The sequence below is a fragment of the Muntiacus reevesi genome, chromosome 2, assembly GCF_963930625.1.
Source record: "Muntiacus reevesi chromosome 2, mMunRee1.1, whole genome shotgun sequence".
NCBI lineage: Eukaryota > Metazoa > Chordata > Mammalia > Artiodactyla > Cervidae > Muntiacus > Muntiacus reevesi.
In genome coordinates, this window is record NC_089250.1 from 188,674,119 (window position 1) to 188,694,984 (window position 20,866).

General features: G+C 48.6%; 1 protein-coding gene across 8 annotated transcripts in view; it reads left to right on the plus strand.

Annotated features, from left to right (window-relative positions):
- Positions 1 to 20,866, plus strand: part of CLEC16A (C-type lectin domain containing 16A) — a 233,074-nt gene that overhangs the window by 956 nt on the left and 211,252 nt on the right. For 4 of the 8 annotated variants that reach the window (XM_065924327.1, XM_065924329.1, XM_065924328.1 and 1 more), the window contains exons 2-3: positions 11,608 to 11,736; positions 18,187 to 18,320. In XM_065924327.1, coding sequence (XP_065780399.1) covers positions 11,608 to 11,736; positions 18,187 to 18,320 — 263 coding nt within the window. The other 4 variants (XM_065924332.1, XM_065924334.1, XM_065924331.1 and 1 more) reach the window with 4 other exon arrangements.

The window sequence follows — 20,866 nt, forward strand, 5'->3', positions numbered from 1 at the left end:
GCCAAATTGCTTCACCTCCCTGAGCCTCTGATTCCTCATCTGCAAATAGGGGTGGTGAACATTGTGCAAAGATTCCATAATGTTGTGTGTGTAAAGAGATTGAGCCAGCGTCTCTTCTACAGTAGGCAGCTAATAATAGTAGCTGTGTTGATCAGTGGGGCAAGCCCTTCCCAGACATCCCTACCTAAAGTGCTTCCCCTGCCCCAATTCCTTTCTGTTAGATCTTTCTCTTGATTTCATTCATTTGATTCATCTCCACTACCTGCAATTATCCTTTGTGTCTTTACTACTTTTGTGTCTGTTACTAAGCTGGTACTTCCAGGAGGGCAGAGGTGGCTTGTTTTGCTCACAAGCTGTATTCCCAGCATCTAGCTCTGTGCCTGACACCCAATAGAATCTTGACGGATGCTTAAAGAAAGAGAAAAATGAATGAATGGGGAGAGGTGCAGAGCATACAGGTAGAGATTAGTATTTTTTTGAGGTCGAGGGGAGGATTAATGGAAAATAGGGGTTTCCCTGGAGGCTCAGATGGTAAAGAATCTGCTTGCAATGCAAGAGACCCAGGTTTGACCCCTGGGTGGGGAAGATACCCTGGAGAAGGAAATGGCAACCCATTTCAGTATTCTCGCCTGGGGAATCCCTGTGGACAGAGGAGCCTGGTGGGCTACAGTCCATAGCGTCACAGAGAGTCGGACACGACTCAGCACACACACACACGCAATGCCATAATTCTCAGCTGTGCCTTTCTAGCAGGGAGCGGGCACTTAATAAATGTTTGTAGGTCTCAAAGAGTGGGAGTCAGGAGGAGTCATTACGTAGCGAGGAATGGTTTTGCGGGGTTGGGATGAAAGAGGCCGTGGGGAGGAGAGAGGCTTAGGACAAATATGGGGCTGTGTAGAGAGGCAGGAATCTTAGATGGGAGGGCAGCTGGATGGGAAAGGGAGAGGCTTAAGGATTTCAGGAATTTAGGGGGTGGGTGGATGAGGCTGAGAAGGGGAGGAGGGTTATCTAAAGGAGGTTGGGCATGCTCGGGCACCCAGGTGCCTGCGGGCTCTCACCTAACTCTGCCTGACTCGAGCCCTGTTAAATTACTTTAGTGATTATCCAATGCATGTTCAGTGCCAGGTCCTTGTTAAGGACTCCCTGTGTGTTATTTCCTTTAGTCCTCACAAGTCTTATGAGTTGTTGGAAGTATTATTGTTTCCGTTTTCTAGAGTGGAAACTAAGGTCCAAAGATGTTAAGTCACTTACCCAAGGTGACAACAGCTGAAAAGCGTCAAAACCAGGATTTGACTTCAGGGTTTGCACTCATTATGCTGTCTTCTTGAGTAAAAATCCTAAAAGTCAGTGTGGGAAGACTTTCAACCTGGCTGAGTCTCACTGCCCAATGGGGCATCCTGGCCGTCTGGCCAACCAGGGAATGGTAAAGGGATTCAGGTTCCTTTGAAATATCCCGGGAACTGCCCAGGTTCATTGTTTAGGTCACAGCGCCTGTGGGGTGCTTTTGGAAACCTGAGTTGCCAGCCCTGGATCGGGCAGATCAGCTTAATCCATGTTATAGCCTGAAGAACCTGGTGATCTGTATATTGAAGGGGGGCTTAGGAGATCCCAGAGTGACCTGGGAAAGAATGCTGTAAACAGTGCCATGAACAGTGCTTGGGCACAGAACAGCCCATTCCCCAAGGGAGTGCTCAGGCTGGTGGGGAAGACAGAGCCAGTGACTGTGGTGTGACAAGTGTGGGGGTCGCTGTGGGTTCAGGGCTCTGGGGGAACCCTTCTTGGGTGCTCTCTGGGGGAGGCAGCCGGAGCAGAGTGGTCAGGGACAAGCAGGAGCTCCACGTGGAGCCGCGGGATGTGGGAGTGGGGCCCAGGGGTGTGTGGAGCGTGGAGGTGGGGCTGCAGGGACACAAGGCTGGAGGCAGAACAGGGCTTCATGTGATACACAGGGTGACGAACCATCCCGGGTGCCTGGGACTGAGGGGTTTCCCAGGACGTGGCGCTTTCAGTGCTAAAGCCGGGAAAGTCCTCGGCAACCAGTATGAATCCGTCACTCTACCAGTGACAGGTGACAGTTCCTGATACACTCTTGCCCTGACCTGGGGCAGTGCGGGTAGAGAGATTAAGATACTGAAATGAATTCAGAATGGACAGTTTGGGGAGGGGATGCACAAAGCATCTGGGAACGCTCTTCCTTTTTTTTTTTTTAACTGTTTATTTTTGCCATGCTGGGTCTTCGTTGCTGCATGGGCTTTTCTCTAGCTGCGGCGACTGGGGGCTACTCTCTCGCTGTGGTGTTCGGGCTTCTCATTGCGGCGGCCTCTCTCCTTGTGGAGCACGGGCTCTGGGCTGCGGGCTCAGTTTCAGGCTCTAGAGCATGCAGGCTTCAGTAGGTGTGGTGCAGGACCTTAGTTGCCCCGTGGCATGTGGGTTCTGCCCAGGCAGATTCTTACCCACTGTGCCACCAGGGAAGCCCTCCCCCACCCCCTTTTTAAAATAGTCTTTACTTTTAAGAGAGGTTTGAGATTTACAGAACAATTTAGAAGACAGTACAGAGACCTGGAAACCTTTTCTGAACCACATTATTCATAACATTCCTAGCTTTCAAACTGGAGAAGAATTTTTCTTGCAAGACGGGGTTTTACTTTTGCTAAATAGTGGAAAGCTGTGTACTGTGGTCTTTGTCTACTGAATGGAGTTAGTGGTTTAGTTGAGGCAGATAGAAACAGTAAGAGGTGGTTTGCTGCATATCATGGTTGGTTTATTGGACAAATCAGTGGCAAGGCTGTCACATGGACGAGCAGAATCTTGGCTGATGGAGTTGCCTGATCGATACTGAAGCATCACCTTCAGGGACTGCGAGTCCACAAATGACTGGAACTTTCTTGTTGTTGGGATGGGTCGTTGCCTTAATTCTGATCTCCTCTGGGTGTGGGTTAAGATTCTTGGTTGCAAGTGACGGAAGCCCCCCTGGAATCACCTTCAGCCTCAAATGGATCTAATTGACTCTTGCCGCTGAACACACTGTTCTAGCTAAGCTGTGGCTGAGTCTGAGTGTTCAGACGAAGTTGTCAGTATATGCTTCTTCCCATGTGTCGTCTCTGCTTTCTTCTTGGTTGGTGTCATTCTCAGAATGCTCCATTACATCCAATCAGCTTAGCAACCCCTGGAAAAAAGCAATCTTCTTTTCTTAATATTGCCAGCAGAAGTCTGGAAGTGAGTATTGTTGCACTGACCTAGGGTCTCGTGCCTGTCCCTGAGTCAGTCACTGTGGCGGGGGCATGGGGTGCTCTACTAGCCCCTTCCCTGGAGTCAGGGTGGCATCAGCTCCTTCCAGACTAGTGGGCAGAGAATGAGAGAAAGGGATGGTTCGGCACCAGGAAATGGAGAAGAGGAATGGACACCCAGCAGGCAGACGTTCACCTGCTCTTGGTGTATTCAACTTTTGCCTAAGGTCGCACTGATAATTTTCAGAGCTCGGGGCACTGTATGGCCAGATTCATTTTCTCAGAACATCATACTCATCGTATCACTCATTGAGGCACCCTTTGTGTCACGTCCAAAGTTCCTCCAGGCCTTCCGAGTGCTCCAGGCTCTGTGCCCACCTGTCCAGCTTGGGAGCATAGATGGAGACCCTCTAACCCCAGCTGGGGAGCCAGGAGCATCCTCAGTAGGCAGACAGCGGTTTACATGGAGATGTGAAGGATGAGCGGTTGTTCCAGGCAGTCGGGGGCTGGAAAGGGGGATGCCGCAGGCAGAGGACGCAGCATCTGGGAAGCCTGCAGCGGGGAGGCAGGCTGTTAGGTGAGGGGAGCACTCAGGGCAAGAGAGGGTAGAGGACCCGAGTGCAGAGCCGTGGGACTGGAGAGGCCCCAGAGCCCAGGTCCTTCGGAGGAATCCGGACACCAGGCTGAGAGCAGGCAGGGAGCCGCGTGCTCTGGCCTGGCCCAGTCTGGAGGACGAGCTGGAGGGGCGCCCCCTCAGGACGGCTGCTGTCTCCTACTGACAGTCAGTGAGGGTAGTGCCGCCGTAACCCAGGGGTGTTTCTCGGGCCTTTTGGCACTGACGGCCCTTCTCTCACTCCCTCTCACACACCCCTCACCTGTCTGCCCCGTGCTCTGTCCGATGCCTATCTGCTGGTAGGACTCGCCGGAGTATACTGCCATGCCCTGGGCTCAGCCCCTGCTCAGGGAACTCACAGCGAGCCACGTGGCGCAACCGTGAGAAAGGAACCCCACGGATCACACTCATTCTCCCGTAGAAATCGCCTGGCGACTTCGGCCGACAGGGAGCTTCCCCGTGCTCTCTGACTTCTGTTCTCACCTCCGCCGTCCCCCTCAGCACGTGCTCATGGGATCTTCTCATCGCCACAGAGTTGGACCAGCTGCAAGTGCTCTGGGCGCTTCAGGCCGGATCTCAGATCTCAGCCGTGAGTGAGAGCCCCAGCGCGGCTGGCCGGGGTTCCTCAGGCTGTCCTTTCGCTGTCGGAAATGATCTTGAATATGTGTTTATTTGTTTCTCCCAAATTTGACCGTAAGCCTCATGAGGAGAGAGACCCGGGCGGCTTGTTTCCCAGGGAATTGCCAGACGCCAGCACCGGGCCTGGCGCGCAGTAAAAGATCAGCAGTTTGTCGTAGGACACAAAAGAGGCAAGGGCTGGCCTGTCTCTTCTCGTTTTTAAAGTAATCATTTTAGTTGGAGGCTAATTACTTTACAGTATTGTTGTGGTTTTTGCTATACATTGACATGAATCAGCCATGGATATACATGTGACACCCCCCGCCAACGTCATGAACCCCCTCCCCCACCTCCCTCCCATCCCTCTGGGTTGTCCCAGTGCACCAGCTTTGAGTGCTGTTTCGTGCGTGAACTTGGACTGGTCATCTGTTTCACATGTGGTAATATACGTGTTTCAATGTTATTCTCTAAAATCAGCCCACCCTCACCTTCTCCCACAGAGTCCAAAAATCTTTACATCTGTGTCTCTTTTGCTGTCTCGCATATAGGGTCATCATTACCATCTTTCTAAATTCCATATATAGACATTAATATACTGTATTGGTGTTTTTCTTTCTGACTTACTTCACTCTGTATAGTAGGCTCCAGTTTCATCCACCTCATTAGAACTGATTCAAATGCATTCTTTTTAACGGCTGAGTAATATTCCATGGTGTATATGTACCACAGCTTCCTTATCCATTCTTCTGCTGATGGGCATCTAGGTTGCTTCCATGTCCTGGCTATTATAAACAGTGCTGCGATGAACATTGGGGTACACGTGTCTCTTTCAATTCTGGTTTCCTCGGTGTGTATGCCCAGCAGTGGGATTGCTGGGTCAATGGCAGTTCTATTTCCAGTTTTTTAAGGAATCTCCACACTGTTCTCCATAGCGGCTGTACTAGTTTGCATTCCCACCAACAGTGTAAGAGGGTTCCTTTTTCTCCGCACCCTCTCCAGCATTTATTGTTTATAGACTTTTTGATAGCAGCTATTCTGACCAGCATGAGATTGTACCTCACTGGGGTTTTGATTTGCATTTCTCTAATAATGAGTGATGTTGAGCATCTTTTCATGTGTTAGCCATCTGAATATCTTCTTTGGAGAAATGTCTGTTTAGTTCTTTGGCCCATTTTTTGATTGAGTCGTTTATTTTTCTGGTATTGAGTTGCATGAGCTGCTTGTATATTTTTGAGATTAACTCTTTGTCAGTTGCTTCATTTGCTATTATTTTCTCCCATTCTGAAGGCTGTCTTTTCACCTTGCTTATAGTTTCCTTTGTTGTGCAAAAGTTTTTAAGTTTAATTAGGTCCCGTTTGTTTATTTTTGCTTTTATTTCCATTACTTTGTGGCCTGCCTTTTCTTAACAACAGTTTGCTCTTGCCTGTTTGGGCGCAAGGCCTGGGCTGGAGCTGTGACTTTTTCTAGGGCTGAAATGCTCCCTGGCATCTCAGACTCGGCCTCACTCGCTGGCCCAGTTTGACATCTTTCAGAGGTGATTCATTGGGAGAGGCACCGCCTGTAACACCTTCTCCTAATCTTCTAGCCTGAGTCCACCCTGCCTGGAGCTTCTCCTTGTCCTGCTGGCCAGAGGGCTGGATGCTGACCAATTGGGGGTTTTTAGGACACAGAGTGGGACCCTCTGGGAAGTGTCTGCCCTGGTGCTGAGGAGGCCAGACAGACCCAGGCTGCATGTCCCCCCACCCCAGACATTGTTACCTGCGGGGTGGGGTGTGCTTTGGGGGAGTGGATTGCCAGCCCCGCCCAGGCCCTGTCCTTCCTCTCTCCGTAACTGACACATAAGTGCATGGTGCTTGTTCAGTTGCTAAGTCATGTCTGACTCTTTGTGACCCATGGACTGCAGCACGCCGAGATCCTCTGTCCTCCTCTTTCTCCTGGAGTTTGCTCAAATGCATGTCCATTGAGTTGAGGATGCATCTCATCCTCTGTCGTCCCCTTCTCCTTCTGCCTTCAGTCTTTCCCAGCATCCGGGTCTTTTCTAATGAGTTGGCTCTTCAAACCAGGTGGCTAAAATATTGGAGCTTCAACTTCAGCATCAGTCCTTCCAATGAATATTCAAGGTTGATTTCCTTTAGGATCGACTGGTTTGATTTCCTTGCGGTGTATGATACAAGTCATAAAACTTGTATGAACTTCGACTTAGTACGTCTCTCTCTGACCTAGATATAATTATTATTTACTGTGATGGTTTAACTTGGAAAATAAGTGGGTCTCCTGAGGAAGCAGGGTCCGTGGAGGAGGGATTTGTTTACATTCGGAGTCCTTGGTGATGAGTCTATCTTGTGTGGCATGCACGCTGGTAACAGACTGCAGTGTTTCTGTCTCCAGGCATGTCAAACTTCAGCTTGTCTCTCAGAGTAGAGTTGGCTCTTGTGCAAAAGTTTGAAATTGAGATTCTGCATTTCTGCAGAATTTTCGCTGGAGGCATAATAATGCTGGCTCTTTTCCAAAGAAGTGGCATAAGGGTCCATGATAAGGACTTACCTTAAGATCTGATACATGTTGCCATGCCTTTTTGGTTTGTTGTTTATGTCTTGGGTGCTAGGCATTCATCACTTCATGAAAATGCCTGACTAATAAAAGCGCTTAAGTCATTGTTTGCATCTTCTGCATTAAGATGGTTATAAGCGTGGGGTCACTGCCTGGTGCCCTGTCCTTATGTTGGGACTCTGGGAGGATCCTGGGCTCCCCAGGGCATCAGTCCGCCAGGATTGTTGTGCGGGATTATGAGTGAGCTCATCTGAGGCCCTCAGAATGGAGACCTGGCAATAGGAGGCTGCGACTGTCTCTACGATGATGGTGGTTAAAATGGGGACACACACACAGAGTTTGAGAGAAACTTGTTGTCCTAAAGGTTATTATCATTGTCAGAGAACAATCTGTCACTCTCCTTAGAAACTGATCTACACAGGAAACAGCAGCCTTGTAGGTGGAGATGTGGGAATATCATAACATTGTTGCTCATTTCTGAGGCTCAGTATGAGAGTGACCTATGTGTGCTTTTCAGTGGGGTACTGTGTAGCCACTACTGATGCTTGTGAACAGTTACCAACCACAGAAATGTTTTCATTTTAGCCTGGGCTGGAAGAAAGATGGACATGGTAACAGACATACTGCCTGAGCTGAAGTATCTCATGGACAGAGGAGCCCGGCAGGGGCTGTAGTACATAGGGTCGCAAAGAGTCGGACACGAGCGAAGTGACTTAGCACACGTGAGCTCAAGTGTGTAGATTCCATAGCAAAGAAGACCCAAGGAAACTCACTGCAGCCCAGCAGTGGTCCTCTCTTTTTTTGTTGTTGAAGTTTCCAGTCTTTCTAAAATAGTGTTATATTTAAAACCAGAAAGTTACTATATTAATATTGTACTGGTGTCTCTGAGGTAGTTGAATTATTTGATCTTCCAAAGCTGTGGGATTAGATGCAACATTAAAAGATTAATCTTTAATCCATTCAGCTTTCTTTTTTCCCCTCACCACACTTAAGCAAACATATATCAAGCGGCTCTCCCTAAAACATGACCTGAAACAGTGTGCTTGGGCATTGTGGTGGCAAAAGAATGAACCAGTGGCAGTGGAAATTTAGAGCTTGAGATCTAGTGGGTGTTTGCATCCACCAACAACAGACATTTAGAAAATGAATATTGTAAAACACTCCCATTTACAGTGGCATCAAAAAACCCATCAAATCCCTAGGAATAAATCTAACAAAAGATGCGCAAACCCCCATCCAGCAAACCTTGAAGGAAATGTAAATGTCATCATGTTACACTTTCAAAAAGATGTCAGTTCTCTCCATATTTAGCTAGAGATTTAGGGCAATCTTAAAGGAAATCTTAGCAGATATTTTTTTGTGGAAATTGAGAAGGTGATTTTAAAATGTATGTGGAAATTCAAGGGAGCAAGAATAGCCAATATAATAATGGGGGGGGGGAAGGGAAAAAGTTGGAAGACATCACACTGCAAGATTTATTATAAAGCTGCCGTGATCAGATAGCATGGTGTTGGCACAAAGGTAAACAAACAGATCAGTAGAACTAGAGCATCCAGAAGGAGTCCCACGTGTGGTCACCTGATTAACAACAAAGTCGACATTGGTGTCCTTTGGAGAAATGAGGACGTTTCCAGTATATGATGCTGAACCAACTAGATCTCCATATGGGAAAAAATGAATTTTGGCTAATATCTTATGCCATACACAAAAGTGAGTTTCGGGTGTGCTCTAAGTCAGAATGTGAAAGGTAAAATGATAACTTTTTAAAAGAAAAAAAAAGAAACAGTATTTCTTTGTGACCTTGGGGTAGGTAAGGATTTCTTCAGGTTGATACAAAAAGCACTATCCAAGGGAAAGATTGATAAATTGAACCACAATAAAATTTGGAACTTTTGCTCATCAAAAGACCACTGTAAAGAGAGGGAAAAGGCAAGCTGCGTTCAGAGAAAACTTTTGCCATAGGTAGATATCCTGTAGGGCCTTCACTGGTCGCTGAGATGGTAAAGCGTCTGCCTGCAGTGCAGGAGACCCAGGTCCGATCCCTGGGTCTGGAAGATCCCCTGGAGAAGGACATGGCGACCCACTCCAGTACTCTTGCCTGGAAAATCCCATGGACGGAGGAGCCTGGCAGGCTATAGTCCCATGGGGTCACAAAGAGTCAGACACGACTGAGCGACTTCACTTGACTTCACTTTCGTGTATCCAGTAAGGGTTTTGTATTCAGAGTGCATAAACTCCGTCAAATTAATAAGAAAAAAGGTTCTCTACCTAGTAAAAAGTGGGCAAAAAACTTGCACAGGCACCTCCCAAAGGAGGATATTTAGATGGCTCTGAACATGTGAAAAGGCACCCACCTTCACTTGTGATCATGTGATGAGACCCTGGTGCGGCATCACCACTTGCCAGCAGACGGCGCCACTGAGAAAGGCAGAGAGCCGCAAGCTCTGCGGTGGTGGGGAGTGGGCTGGAGCCCTCCTCAGACGACTTCTGCCCCGAGGCTGTGGATGAGCTGCTGAGAGCCTCTCAGGTCCCTTCCTGGCCTGTGCATTGCTAGCAAGGTGTGCGTCCCGGGTTACTGCGAATGTGAGGGTCACAGGAAGGCCAGCCTGCACGCATGCACCACTCGTGGGAGTGCCGAGAATCCTCTTTTCAGAACTTAACACCCCACCCTCACCCTGGGTTTGTCTGTGAGGGCCTCCTCATAGTTCCTAGAATTTCTTTCAGGGATTATTTGGTGAAGGCGATGATACCAGTATTAGCTAGCACTTGGGTCATGCGTGGGACCTGCCAGGTTAGTTGTCTACCTTTTAACTTGGTTGTTCCTAAGACACCATAATAGGTGCTAAAGGAGTCATGTGCTGGTGCTGCTCCCATTTTACAGGTGAGATAACTGAGGTACACAGAATAAGTAGCTTGCTTGATGTCGCCCAGCTCACACCAGACTCCCCACTTCCTGCTCTGGTTTCTCTGGACCTTCTTCTAACTCCTGCTGTGAAGTCCTCTGTTCATGACTGTGTGGATCCAGCCTGTCTGTCCTTCCTGTGTTGGAGGAATACTCCTTGCAGAGTTTAAATGGTGGTTTTAACAGCGGCCCTCCTCAGAACTGCCGCCGGGTGGTAATGGCAGTAGCCGCTGGCCCTGCCTCCTGTGAGCGGTCACCACGTGCCGGGTGCAGCGCTTGGCTCTTTCAGCGCATCATCACAGAGTCTCTGCAACAGTCCAGCAAGGAGGCCTTGACTGCTGTAGACCCCGGGCCCCAGAGAGGTGAAACGCCTCATCCAAGGCCACGCGCAGCGGGCGACAGGGCCAGGAATCAAGCCCAGGTCTGTCTGTTGGGGACAGAGGTTTGAACTCTTGATTACTGCTCTTTGCCACTACTTGCTGTGTTTAACTCCTTGACTATATTTTGCCTTGTAGGCTCTGATCTACCTTATATCCGTGAAAATGGGCCCCCCACTCCCATTCACCATATATTGATCACCTACAGTGTATCAGACATTCTGTAGTCTTATGGGGTCACTAGGATCAGTAAGATGATGTTCCTGACCTCAAGGAACTCAGGTCTCGTGAAGGAGGCAGATCACTGCAAATCAGAGTGGTCTGTGCAGCAGCAAATGCATTTGGGTACTGAGGTGCCAGAGAGGAGGGAGCAATCAAATCCACTCGGGCAGGAGAGCGGGAGGTAGGTCCTTGAAGAAGGCTTCACAGAGAGGTGACTGAGCTGGGTTTTGACATACTCATAAGAGTTTGCTGGTTGGTTAGGACCTTGGCAAGCTGAACTGGCCTCAGTCTGCGGGCCAGGGAGACGCTCTCTTAAAAGCTGAGCCAGGCAGCACTCCCAGGGCGTCAGCCAGGCTGCTGATCCCCGAGCTGCTCAGGAGTGACCTCTGCAATTCTCACGCCCGCTAGGACGAGGCCGGGCCTCTGGTCTCTGCACGTGCAGGTGGGTGAGGTACCTCGCCATTGCCCCTCAAATCCACTCCACTTCCATCTGCACACAGCGGGTAAGATCACTGCCATTGAACTGCAAACCACCCACTTCTTCTGAGCCACCAGTCCCGGGCAGGGGGATTAGGGCATTCCAAGGGCGATCGTGGTGGCTCTGGGCCCCATCCTCCCTGACCTGTGACTGCAGGCCTCATCTCTGCACAGCCGGGCAGCGGCTCCTAGGCATCTGGTGCTGCGCTGTGCGTCTCCATTGGCTCCACCGGCCTCAGAATGACCTGGGAGTGTGGAAAAGGCCGGCGCCTAGCCTTCCCTCAGTGCCCCTGCGCTTGAGTCTCCGGCGGGCTCTGTCCCGCTTTGTCCCACTCTCCAGGCCATTCTCTTGCCCACACTGGAGTGTGAGCCTGCCTGCCTTCAGGAGCTTGACAGTCTTGCCTCGGTTCGGGTTGGTGAGTCGCTGTTCAAGTAACAGTTTGAAGCATCATCTGCCTGTTTTCTCGGGTGGTGAGTCACGTCTTGTCTGAATGGGAATTGTGCTCACCACTGAGTCTGAAGAGCGCCCAGCCAAATTGTCCCTAAGACGTCACTCGTGGCCCCTGGGCCTGGCTTCCATTTCAGCTGGTCACCTGTAGTTCTCTTTTCTTTCCTTCCTCTCAGGTATCTGTACCACGTGTTGACCAAAAACACCACCGTCACAGAACAGAACAGGAACCTACTGGTGGAGACCATCCGATCCATCACCGAGATCCTGATCTGGGGGGATCAGAATGACAGCTCTGTATTTGAGTAAGGGTGTCTGTTTTTTTGTTTTTGATCCTTCTTCCTTTGCATGTTTCTCTAAATGTGAGCCGTGAGTCATTCCCGATGACGTCAGGGTTTGACGCCAGTTTGGTCCTGCACCGTTTTCTCTCTCTCTCTCTCAAATGTCCTTGAAACACTGTAGAAATGCCTGCTGAAAACAGGAAAGTTATGGAAATGAGTGTCCCTGGAGAAATCTGAAAATGTCATGGATAATTTTCCAAGTAATGTCTGATTATCTCCCCCAGAGGAAAGAGAAAATGTCTTGGGTGTTAGATTCCAAGTGAACTGAAAAGACCCTTCCCTGGTCTGAGGGTGGGGGTGGAGGACCCTAAGGATTAGCAGCGATTGTGCTTCCTGGCGGCTGGCCACAGTGCTGAGCTCTTGATGAGACGATCCTTCTCTGAGGAAGTCTCCCGACTCCCCCAGGGTGGAGGACCTGCTGCTGTCCGCATCTTCATCCCCACCCCCACGGATGTTTATGTTCAAGGTCGCGCACTGCTGAGTGAAGAAGCAGCGGCAACACCCAGAGCCCGTGGAGGGGTTTCTCCTCATTCACACTTCCTGGTGAACACTCTTAGGCCCGCCTCAGTTTCCTCATGGTCAAGTGAGAGAGAGCAGGTTCCTTGCCCAGTGCCTGGTACAGAGTAGGCACTCGAGAAATATTAGCAAATGATCATTTTAGAAGGTGCCCCTACTGGATCATTAAGAAGCAAAGGCCATAACCCATGAACTGCTTTTCCCGACAGACCTGTCCCAACGTCTGAATGCAGGATTGGGGTTGTGACAATCACCAAACACAGATTGTATTTTTATATAAACTAATCTCAATTGTAACTATTGAAGCCACTTAGTAAAACCACTTAAAACAAATACAGGTATTCCCTTTCCAACCCGGCTTCCTTATTAGATATTCTGATTTTCTGGCTGGTTCTGTGTTTTCATCAGTGAGGTTTTCATTAGATTTAGCTACTTGTGGAAAACGCAAACTGTGTGAAATACAGACCTGTGACACTGGTTGGGTTCCCTAAGGAAAACCTGAGTAATAAACAGGTGCTGCTTGTAAGCAGGACGAGTTGCCTTTCAGGATCTGTGGGGACTTTACTGTTTGTTGGTTGCTTGGTATCTGTTTATGGAAATAAGAGACTCTTAGGCTAAAGATTGGAAACTGTGTCATCTTCACTCAGTTCAGTTCAGTTGCTTAGTCGTGTCTGACTCTGCGACCTCATGGACTGCAGCACATCAGGCTCCTCTGTCCATCACCAACTCCTGGAGCTTGCTCAAACTCATATCCATTGAGTCAGTGATGCCATCCAATCATCTCATCCTCTGTCATCCCCTTCTCCTCCTGCCTTCAGTCTTTCCCAGCATCAGGGTCTTTCCCAAGGAGTCAGTTCTTCACATCAGGTGGCCAAAGTATTGGAGTTTCAGCCTCAGCATCAGTCCTTCCAATGAATATTCAGGACTGATTTCCTTTAGGATGGACTGGTTGGATCTCCTTGCAGTCCAAGGGACTCTCAAGAGTCTTCTCTAACACCACAGTTCAAAAGCATCAGTTCTTCGGCACTTAGCCTTCTTTATGGTCCAACTTTCACATCCATACATGACTACTGGAAAAACCATAGTTTTGACCAGACGGACCTTTGTCAGCAAAGTAATGTCTCTGCTTTTTTAATATGCTGTCTAGATTAGACATAGCTTTTCTTCCAAGGAGCAAGCGTCTTTTAATTTCATGGCTGCCAGTTACCATCTGCAGTGATTTTGGAGCCCAAGAAAATAAGATTTCTTACTGTTTTAATGGTTTCCCCATTTATTTGCCATGAAGTGATAGGACTGAATGCCATGATCTTCGTTTTCTGAATGTTGAGTTTTAAGCCAGCTTTTTCACTCTCCTCTTTTACTTTCATCAAGAAGCTCTTTAGTATCTCTTCGCTTTCTGCCATAAGCGTGGTGTCATCTGCATATCTGAGGTTATTGATGTGCTCAGTGTACTTTGCATATAAGTTAAGTAAGCAGAGTGACAGTATGCAGCCTTGATGTACGCCTTCCCCAATTTTGAACCAGTCCATTATTCCATGTCCAGTTCTAACTGTTGCTTCTTAACGTGCATACACATTTCTCAGGAAGCAGGTGAGGTGGTCTGTATTCCCGTCTGTTTGAGAATTTTCCAGGTTGTCGTGATCCACTCAGTTAAAGGCTTTAGTGTAATCAGTAAAACAGAAGTAGGTGTTTTTCTGGAATTCGCTTGCTTTTTCTCTGATCCATTGGATGTTGGCAATTTGATTTCTGGTTCCTTTGCCTTTTCTAAATCCAGTTTGAGCATCTGTAACTTCTTGGTTCACGTACTGTTGAATCCTGGCTTGGAGAATTTTGAGCATTGCTTTACTAGCATGTGAGATGAGTGCAATTGTGCAGTAGTTTGAACATTCTTTGGCATTGCCTTTCTTTGGAATTGGAATGAAAACTGACCTTTTCCAGTCCTGTGGTCACTGCTGAGTTTTCCAAATTTGCTGGCATATTGAGTGCAGCACTTGCACAGCATCATCTTTTAGGATTTGAAATAACTCAGCTGGAATTCCATCACTTCCACTAGCTTTGTTTGTAGTGATGCTTCCTGATGCCCATTTGACTTTGCACTCTAGGATGTCTGGCTCTAGGTTAGTGATCATACCATCGTCGTTATCTGGGTCATTAAGATCTTTTTTGTATAGTTCTTCTGTGTATTCTTGCCACCTCTTCTTAATATCTTCTACTTCTGTTAGGTCCATATTCTGTCCTTTATTGTGCGCATCTTTGCATGAAATGTTGCCTTGGTATCTCTAATTTTCTTGAAGAGATCTCTAATCTTTCCCATCCTATTGTTTTCCTCTATTTCTTTGCATTGATCACTGAGGAAGGCTTTGTTATCTCTCCTTGCTATTCTTTGGAACTCTGCATTCAGATGGGCATCTTCCCTTTTCTCCTTTGGTTTTCGCTTCTCTTCTTTTCACAGCTATTTGTAAGGCCTCCTTAGACAACCATTTTGCCTTTTGGCATTTCTTTTTCTTGGGGATGGTTTTGATCACCACCTGTACAATGTTACGAATCTCTGTCCATAGTTCTTCAGGCGCTCTCTCAGACTAATCCTTTGAATCTATTTGTCGCTTCTACTGTATAATCATAAGGGATTTAATTTAGGTCATACCTGAATGATCTAGTGGTTTTCCCTACTTTCTTCAATAAGGAGTTCATGACCTGTACCACAGTCAGCTCCAGGTCTTGTTTTTGCTGACAGTATAGAGCTTCTCCATCTTCCACTACAGAGAATATAATTAATCTGATTTCAACATTGACTATCTGGTGATGTCCATGTGTAGAGTCATCTCTTGTGTTGTTGGAAGAGGGTGTTTTCTGTGACCAGTGCGTTCTGTAGGCAAAACTCTGTTAGCCTTTGCCCTGCTTCATTTTGTACTCCAAGGCCAAACTTGTAAGGTGTTTCTTGACTTCTTACTTTTGCGTTCCAGCCGCCTATGATGAAAAGGACATCTTTTTCTGGTGTTAGTTCTAGAAGGTCTTGTAGGTCCTCATAGAACTGTTCAACTTCAGCTTCTTTGGCAGTTGTGGTTGGGACATAGATTTGGATTACTGTGATATTGAATGGTTTGCCTTGGAAACAAACAGAGTCACCTTTACTAGAATGGAATTTTTTAGTCCACTTGTCATCTTAGAGAAACTGCTGAGCTCTCAAAGGCCGAGTTATTCTTAAATCACTGCCCCGCAGAGGCCCCAAGAGAATTTGTTTTTAATCCATTTTAAAGTTTCTGGATAATTTTAGATTTTAGATTACACAGAAGGTTTCCATTTACCCCTCACCCTGTTCCCCTGTTAATATCATTTGTCAAAACACCACTATTACGTCAACTCCAGACTTCATTTGGAATCTACCAGTTTTTCCATTAACATCCTCTTTCTGCTGCGGGATCCCAATCCAGACTCCGTAGTGCATTTAGTTGTTAGGTCTCCCCGGTGTCCTGTGGTCTGTGACAGTTGTTTAACTTTCTCTTGTGTTTTATGGCCTTGATGGTCTTGAGAAGGACAGGCCAGCTGTCTTGTGGAATGTCCCACAGTCTGGGTTTCTTTGCTGTTTCTCTCCTGATTAGCCGGGAAGTTTTGGGGACGAGTGCTTCCTGGGGAACTGCCCTTCCCCTCCCGGGGTGTCATGTTCCTGACAGCCACGTGACCCCTGGTGGGTTAGCCTGGTGACTTGGCGCAGCTGGTATCTGCTGGGGTTTTCTACCCTAAGGTTACTCTCTCCTCCTCACCTATCTCCACAAGTGAGTCCAGCTTCATGGGGGTGTGGGAATTAAGCTCCACCTTCTTGAAGGAGGGCGAATCTACAGACAATATTTGAAATTCTTCTGCATAGAACATTTGTCTCTTCTCCTCATTTATTAGTCTATCCAGTCATTTATTTATATACATCTCTTGAAGATTTTGCAGGTTTGGTTCCAGGGCACCTCAATAAGATCAATATTGCAGTAAAGTGAGTCACGTGAATTTTTTGCTAGTCTCAGTGCATATAAGTTATGGTCACACTATTCTGTAGTCTGTCAAGGGTGCCGTAGCCTTGTGTCTGCAAAATCAGCATGCATACCTCAATTAAAAAATAATGCTGTTGGGAAAATGGCGCCAACACACTTGCTTAACACAAGGTTTCAATTGTAAAAAGACAGCATCTGCAAGGTGCAGGTATATCAGCATGGACTGGTGGGTGTTCATTTTGTACTCTGGATGATAATCCAGGGCTCTGGGATTTATTTTGTACTGGTGTTGTTCCAGCTTTGAGCATTGGGAGCTCTTTTGGGTCGCGTCCTGTGTCCCTGTGACACAGCCCCGTCCTTTTGGGTTTGGAGCACTTCCTTACTTTCTGGTCCCCTGTGGCGCTGCAGGCTCGTCTGGCATGTTCCCTGCCCCAGCCCTAGAATTAGCCACTTTCCCAAGGATCCCCTCACTCCCCTAGTGGGTTGTAAAAATCCAAGCACCCAAATTTCACACTAGACATACTCAATCTACCCCTGGACAAGATCTAGGTACAGACATGTTGACAAGTTCCCAAGCTGGTCCTTGGGCCACAGTGACCTTACTGGGTGACACTTGGCAGTCACTGCTTTATACAACCTGAAGCAGAGGAAGACACGATTGGTCAAGTGGTAGAAACATTCTGGGGGTCATTGTGGATGGCATTTTTTGGCACACAGACTCCCAGAGTCAGAGCTGGAAAAGAATTTAGGGGTCCCTTTAAGGTCGGATTTATTTATTCATTTACCCTTTCAGACAGAAGGTCTGCAGGACCGAGCAAGTACCAGGCCCACAGTCCTGCCAGCAGGGAGCTGACAGGAGAGGGGAGAGAGACCCCCCAACTGAGTCAGCAACAGACCCACGAGACGGCTAGGACTTGTCCTGAGCATCCTAGATGACAGGTGACCTGGTCTCAGCTTAAATTGTTGTTTAGTCGCTAAGTCAGGCCTGACTCTTTGTAACCCCGTGGACTGTAGCCCACCAGGCCCATCTGTCCATGGGATTTTCCAGGCAGGCATATTGGAGTGGGTAGCCATTCCCTTCTCCAGGGGATCTTCCTGACCCAGGGATCGAACCTGCGTCTCCTGCATTGACAAGAAGATTCTTTACCAGTGAGGCACCCGGAAGCTCCTTAGCTTAAATATGAAGGTCATAACTAGAAACATTTTCTTCCTTTAAAGAAAGGCATTTGGGGGTCTCCATTTCAAGGCTAAAAGAGCCATTGTGTGCCCCCCAAAGTCAGTGCCCCCAGCCTGCATGCAGACAGACATTCTGTCCAGGACAAGAAAGGCCTGGGGACGGGCTGGTGTCCCGTGACCGCATCAACACTTTCTCTTTTCTTGCCGTTCTCATTCCCTAGACGTGGAAATGACCAGCTTGCCAATCGAGAAACCAGCCTAACTCTCTAACTATTTAGCATCCTCGTGCCCCTTTGCGGGGAATTACTCTGGTTCCTAGGTTGCTGGTGAGCAATCAGAGCTATGAAACCTAAGGAAGGAGACAGTGGGGAAATCTAAGCTTATAAAATATGGATGGAAAACAGCTGCTTGTTGGTTTTAGAAATGTAGATAGATCACTGTGTCATCATTTAGTTGGGAAAGACCTTTCCCCCTCTGTCCGAGATCTGGAAGTTCACCACTTCCCAGAATCAGCACTGTTCTCATTCTGGGAAGAGAGTTTGAAAGGTTGCATTTCTCTGAATGGAAGATGGCGGCATGGAAACTGGGTGTCTTGGAAGCCAAGCCCACACGAGTGATGTGACCAGGCTGCTCCACAGATGCCTTTGTGGCGTTGCACACACGTGTGCTGGGTGTGCGACCAGAGGATGATTTGCATTTCCACGTGTGGAAGGCCACTGACACTGTCCCCTTCTCTCCCCAGCTTCTTCCTGGAGAAGAACATGTTCGTTTTCTTCTTGAACATCCTGCGGCAGAAGTCAGGCCGCTACGTGTGCGTTCAGCTGCTGCAGACCCTGAACATCCTCTTTGAGAACATCAGTCACGAGACCTCACTTTGTAAGGACGGCCCTGACCCTGGCCTCCACACCGCTGGGTGTCGCCGCACGTCGTGCGCCGTGGTTTTCGTGTTGCTTTGTGAATGTCTCTGCCCACCATGTGTCTTGGTATGCTTGTGCTGCCAGAGCGCATGCCCCAGGCTGGGCGGCTTAGAGGACAGAAATGCATTTTCTCACAGTGCCCACGGCTGGCAGTCCAAGATCATGGTGGCGCCGGGGCTGGTTTCTGGTGAGGCCTGTCTTCCTGGTTTGCCAAGGGCCTCTTTCTCTTTATGTCCTCACATGTTCGTTCCTCTGTGCACGTGGAGAGAGAATTCTGATGTCTCTCCCTTTACTTGTAAAGATACCAGTCTTCTTGGATCAGGGCCCCACCCTCTGACCTCATGTGACCTTTAATTACCTCCTGAAAGCCTCCGTCTCCAGATACAGTCCCTTTGGGGGTTACGGTTTCAGCACATGAGTTTTGGGGGCACACAGTTCAGTCCCTAGTGCCATTTTTAATCCCTGCATGGTAGGGCTAAGAGAGGACTCCCCTCTGCTGGGTGGTTCTGGGGGTATTTCATGTCTTCTTTATAACCCGTTATTAAAGAGCTTGGGTCGCTAACAGCCAACAGAATAAGCACTGGAAGCAGCAGGATGAGGAAGAACGTGGCCAAGGGCGTGGCTTTGGCCCCTGACCTGCGTGCTTCAGCTCCAGTGGCGCACCGGTGAGGTGTAACTCGGAGCCTCTCCCCGGCCCTTGCTGAGCCCCAGACTCCTCGTCTGAAACAGCCACCCTGCGAGGCGGGTGCTGTCAGTGCCCTGATTTAATACTCAGAGAGTCTGAGTCACTGGCCCCAGGTCACAGCTCTAGCAAGGCCGGAATCCAGAAGGGGTTTCAGCCCAGGCGAATTAACTCAGTGGTCATTAGCTGGGGTGACTGTGCTCCCAATGAACATTTGTCAGTGTCTGGAGACATTCTTGCCGGGGAAGGCTGTGCTACTGGCCTCTGGGCAGAGGTCAGTGATGCTGTTAAAATCCCACAACATGCAGGACAGCCTCCCACAATAAAGGAATAGTTAGCCCAAAATGTCAACAGTGCCCAGGGTGCGAAACCCTGGTTTAGCTCCTAATCTTCTGTGCTTGATCAAAAGCTTTTTTATTCCAAGATGACCGCACCAAGCCTCAGGGCCTGCCTGCTGGAAGCAGGGAAGAGAAGACAAGTGATGGGATGCCTGTGTCACAGGCAGGCTCTTGGCCCCCAAAACGGGTGAGAAAAGCGTTTCCCCTGAGGAGGGAGTAGGCAGGGGAGGAAAGAGCTGCTGGCTGACGGCCACTAGATGGCGCTGCTGTCCTGGACGCGGCCACTGGATGGTGCTGCTGTCCCCGGAAATGGCCACTAGATGGCATTGCTGTCCCAGGAGACGCCTGAGGCTTCCCCCTGTATGTGAACTGGCAAATGTGATTTGACTCACTCTCCCTGAGTGGTTTCCCTGTTAACAGCTTTGGTTACGCTGGATGTGAATTGCGGGCAGTTTCTGAAAACTCCGAGAGGGGAAGGCCCAGCTCCGTATTGCAAGTCATGGACTGAGAGCCAAGCAAGTCCCAGGCCCGGTACTGCCAACATACGCCCCACGCATATTCCAGGGCGCTGACTCGCCAAGCGGCAGTTTCTGCCTCTCTGAAGTGGAGAGAATCTGAGTACCTGGAGACTGGAGTGGCTTGAGGACAAGTGTGAGAGCGGGTGTGCACAGCGTAGAGTGGGTCTGGCAGGTGGAAGTTTCCAGTTAAAGCTGGCTTTATCCTTAAACCCAGTGTTCCCCCATGTGGTGGTTCTCTGGTAACCCAGCTGACCTCAGGGCTACGGGATTGAGGGGGGGGGTTGGGGGCAATAGAAAATGCTGGGCTTTCTGGATCACAGGGCCTCTCTTGCCTCAGGGCTAAAGAGGATATTGTGCTGTAAGAAAACCCAGGCAGATGTTGCTGGCCCTGCAGGGAATTCACCAGAGCACTTTCATAAGCCCTGCCAAGGCAGTAAAAAGTACTCTGTTTTTATAGAACTTGGATGTATGGGGTGAGAAGGATGGGTGACTTTTGCTTTTAATTTTCTGATTATAGGAAGAAAATGTCTCCACTGTAAAACAACAACAAAAAGTCAAATGAAAAAGCTATAGAAAGCAGAAGTTCTGGAGAATCTCACCCTAACAGTTCAGTGTTAACACCTACTGTTTTGCCATCTGCTTTCTACTGTATCTTAGATTTTCGTGTTGTCCATTCATGTATCCCAGCGTCGTTTGGTTCAAGAGCCGCCTCTTTCTGGGCCATAGCTTACTTAACATGATTGCGGGTGTCTGGGTGGTTCCCGGGCTTTCATTATTACAGGCGGGCACTTCACGAGTGCACCTGTTGCCTGTGGGGTTTGGTGACCTAAGTGACGTCAGGCCCGAGAGACTGAGATTACTTAGAGACTCCTGGGTTTATTATAAAAGGATACCACAGAAAGCTGGCCACGCGGCGAGGGCGTAGTAGAAAAATCCCAGTCGAATAATAGAGGCGCCTGCACCGCCC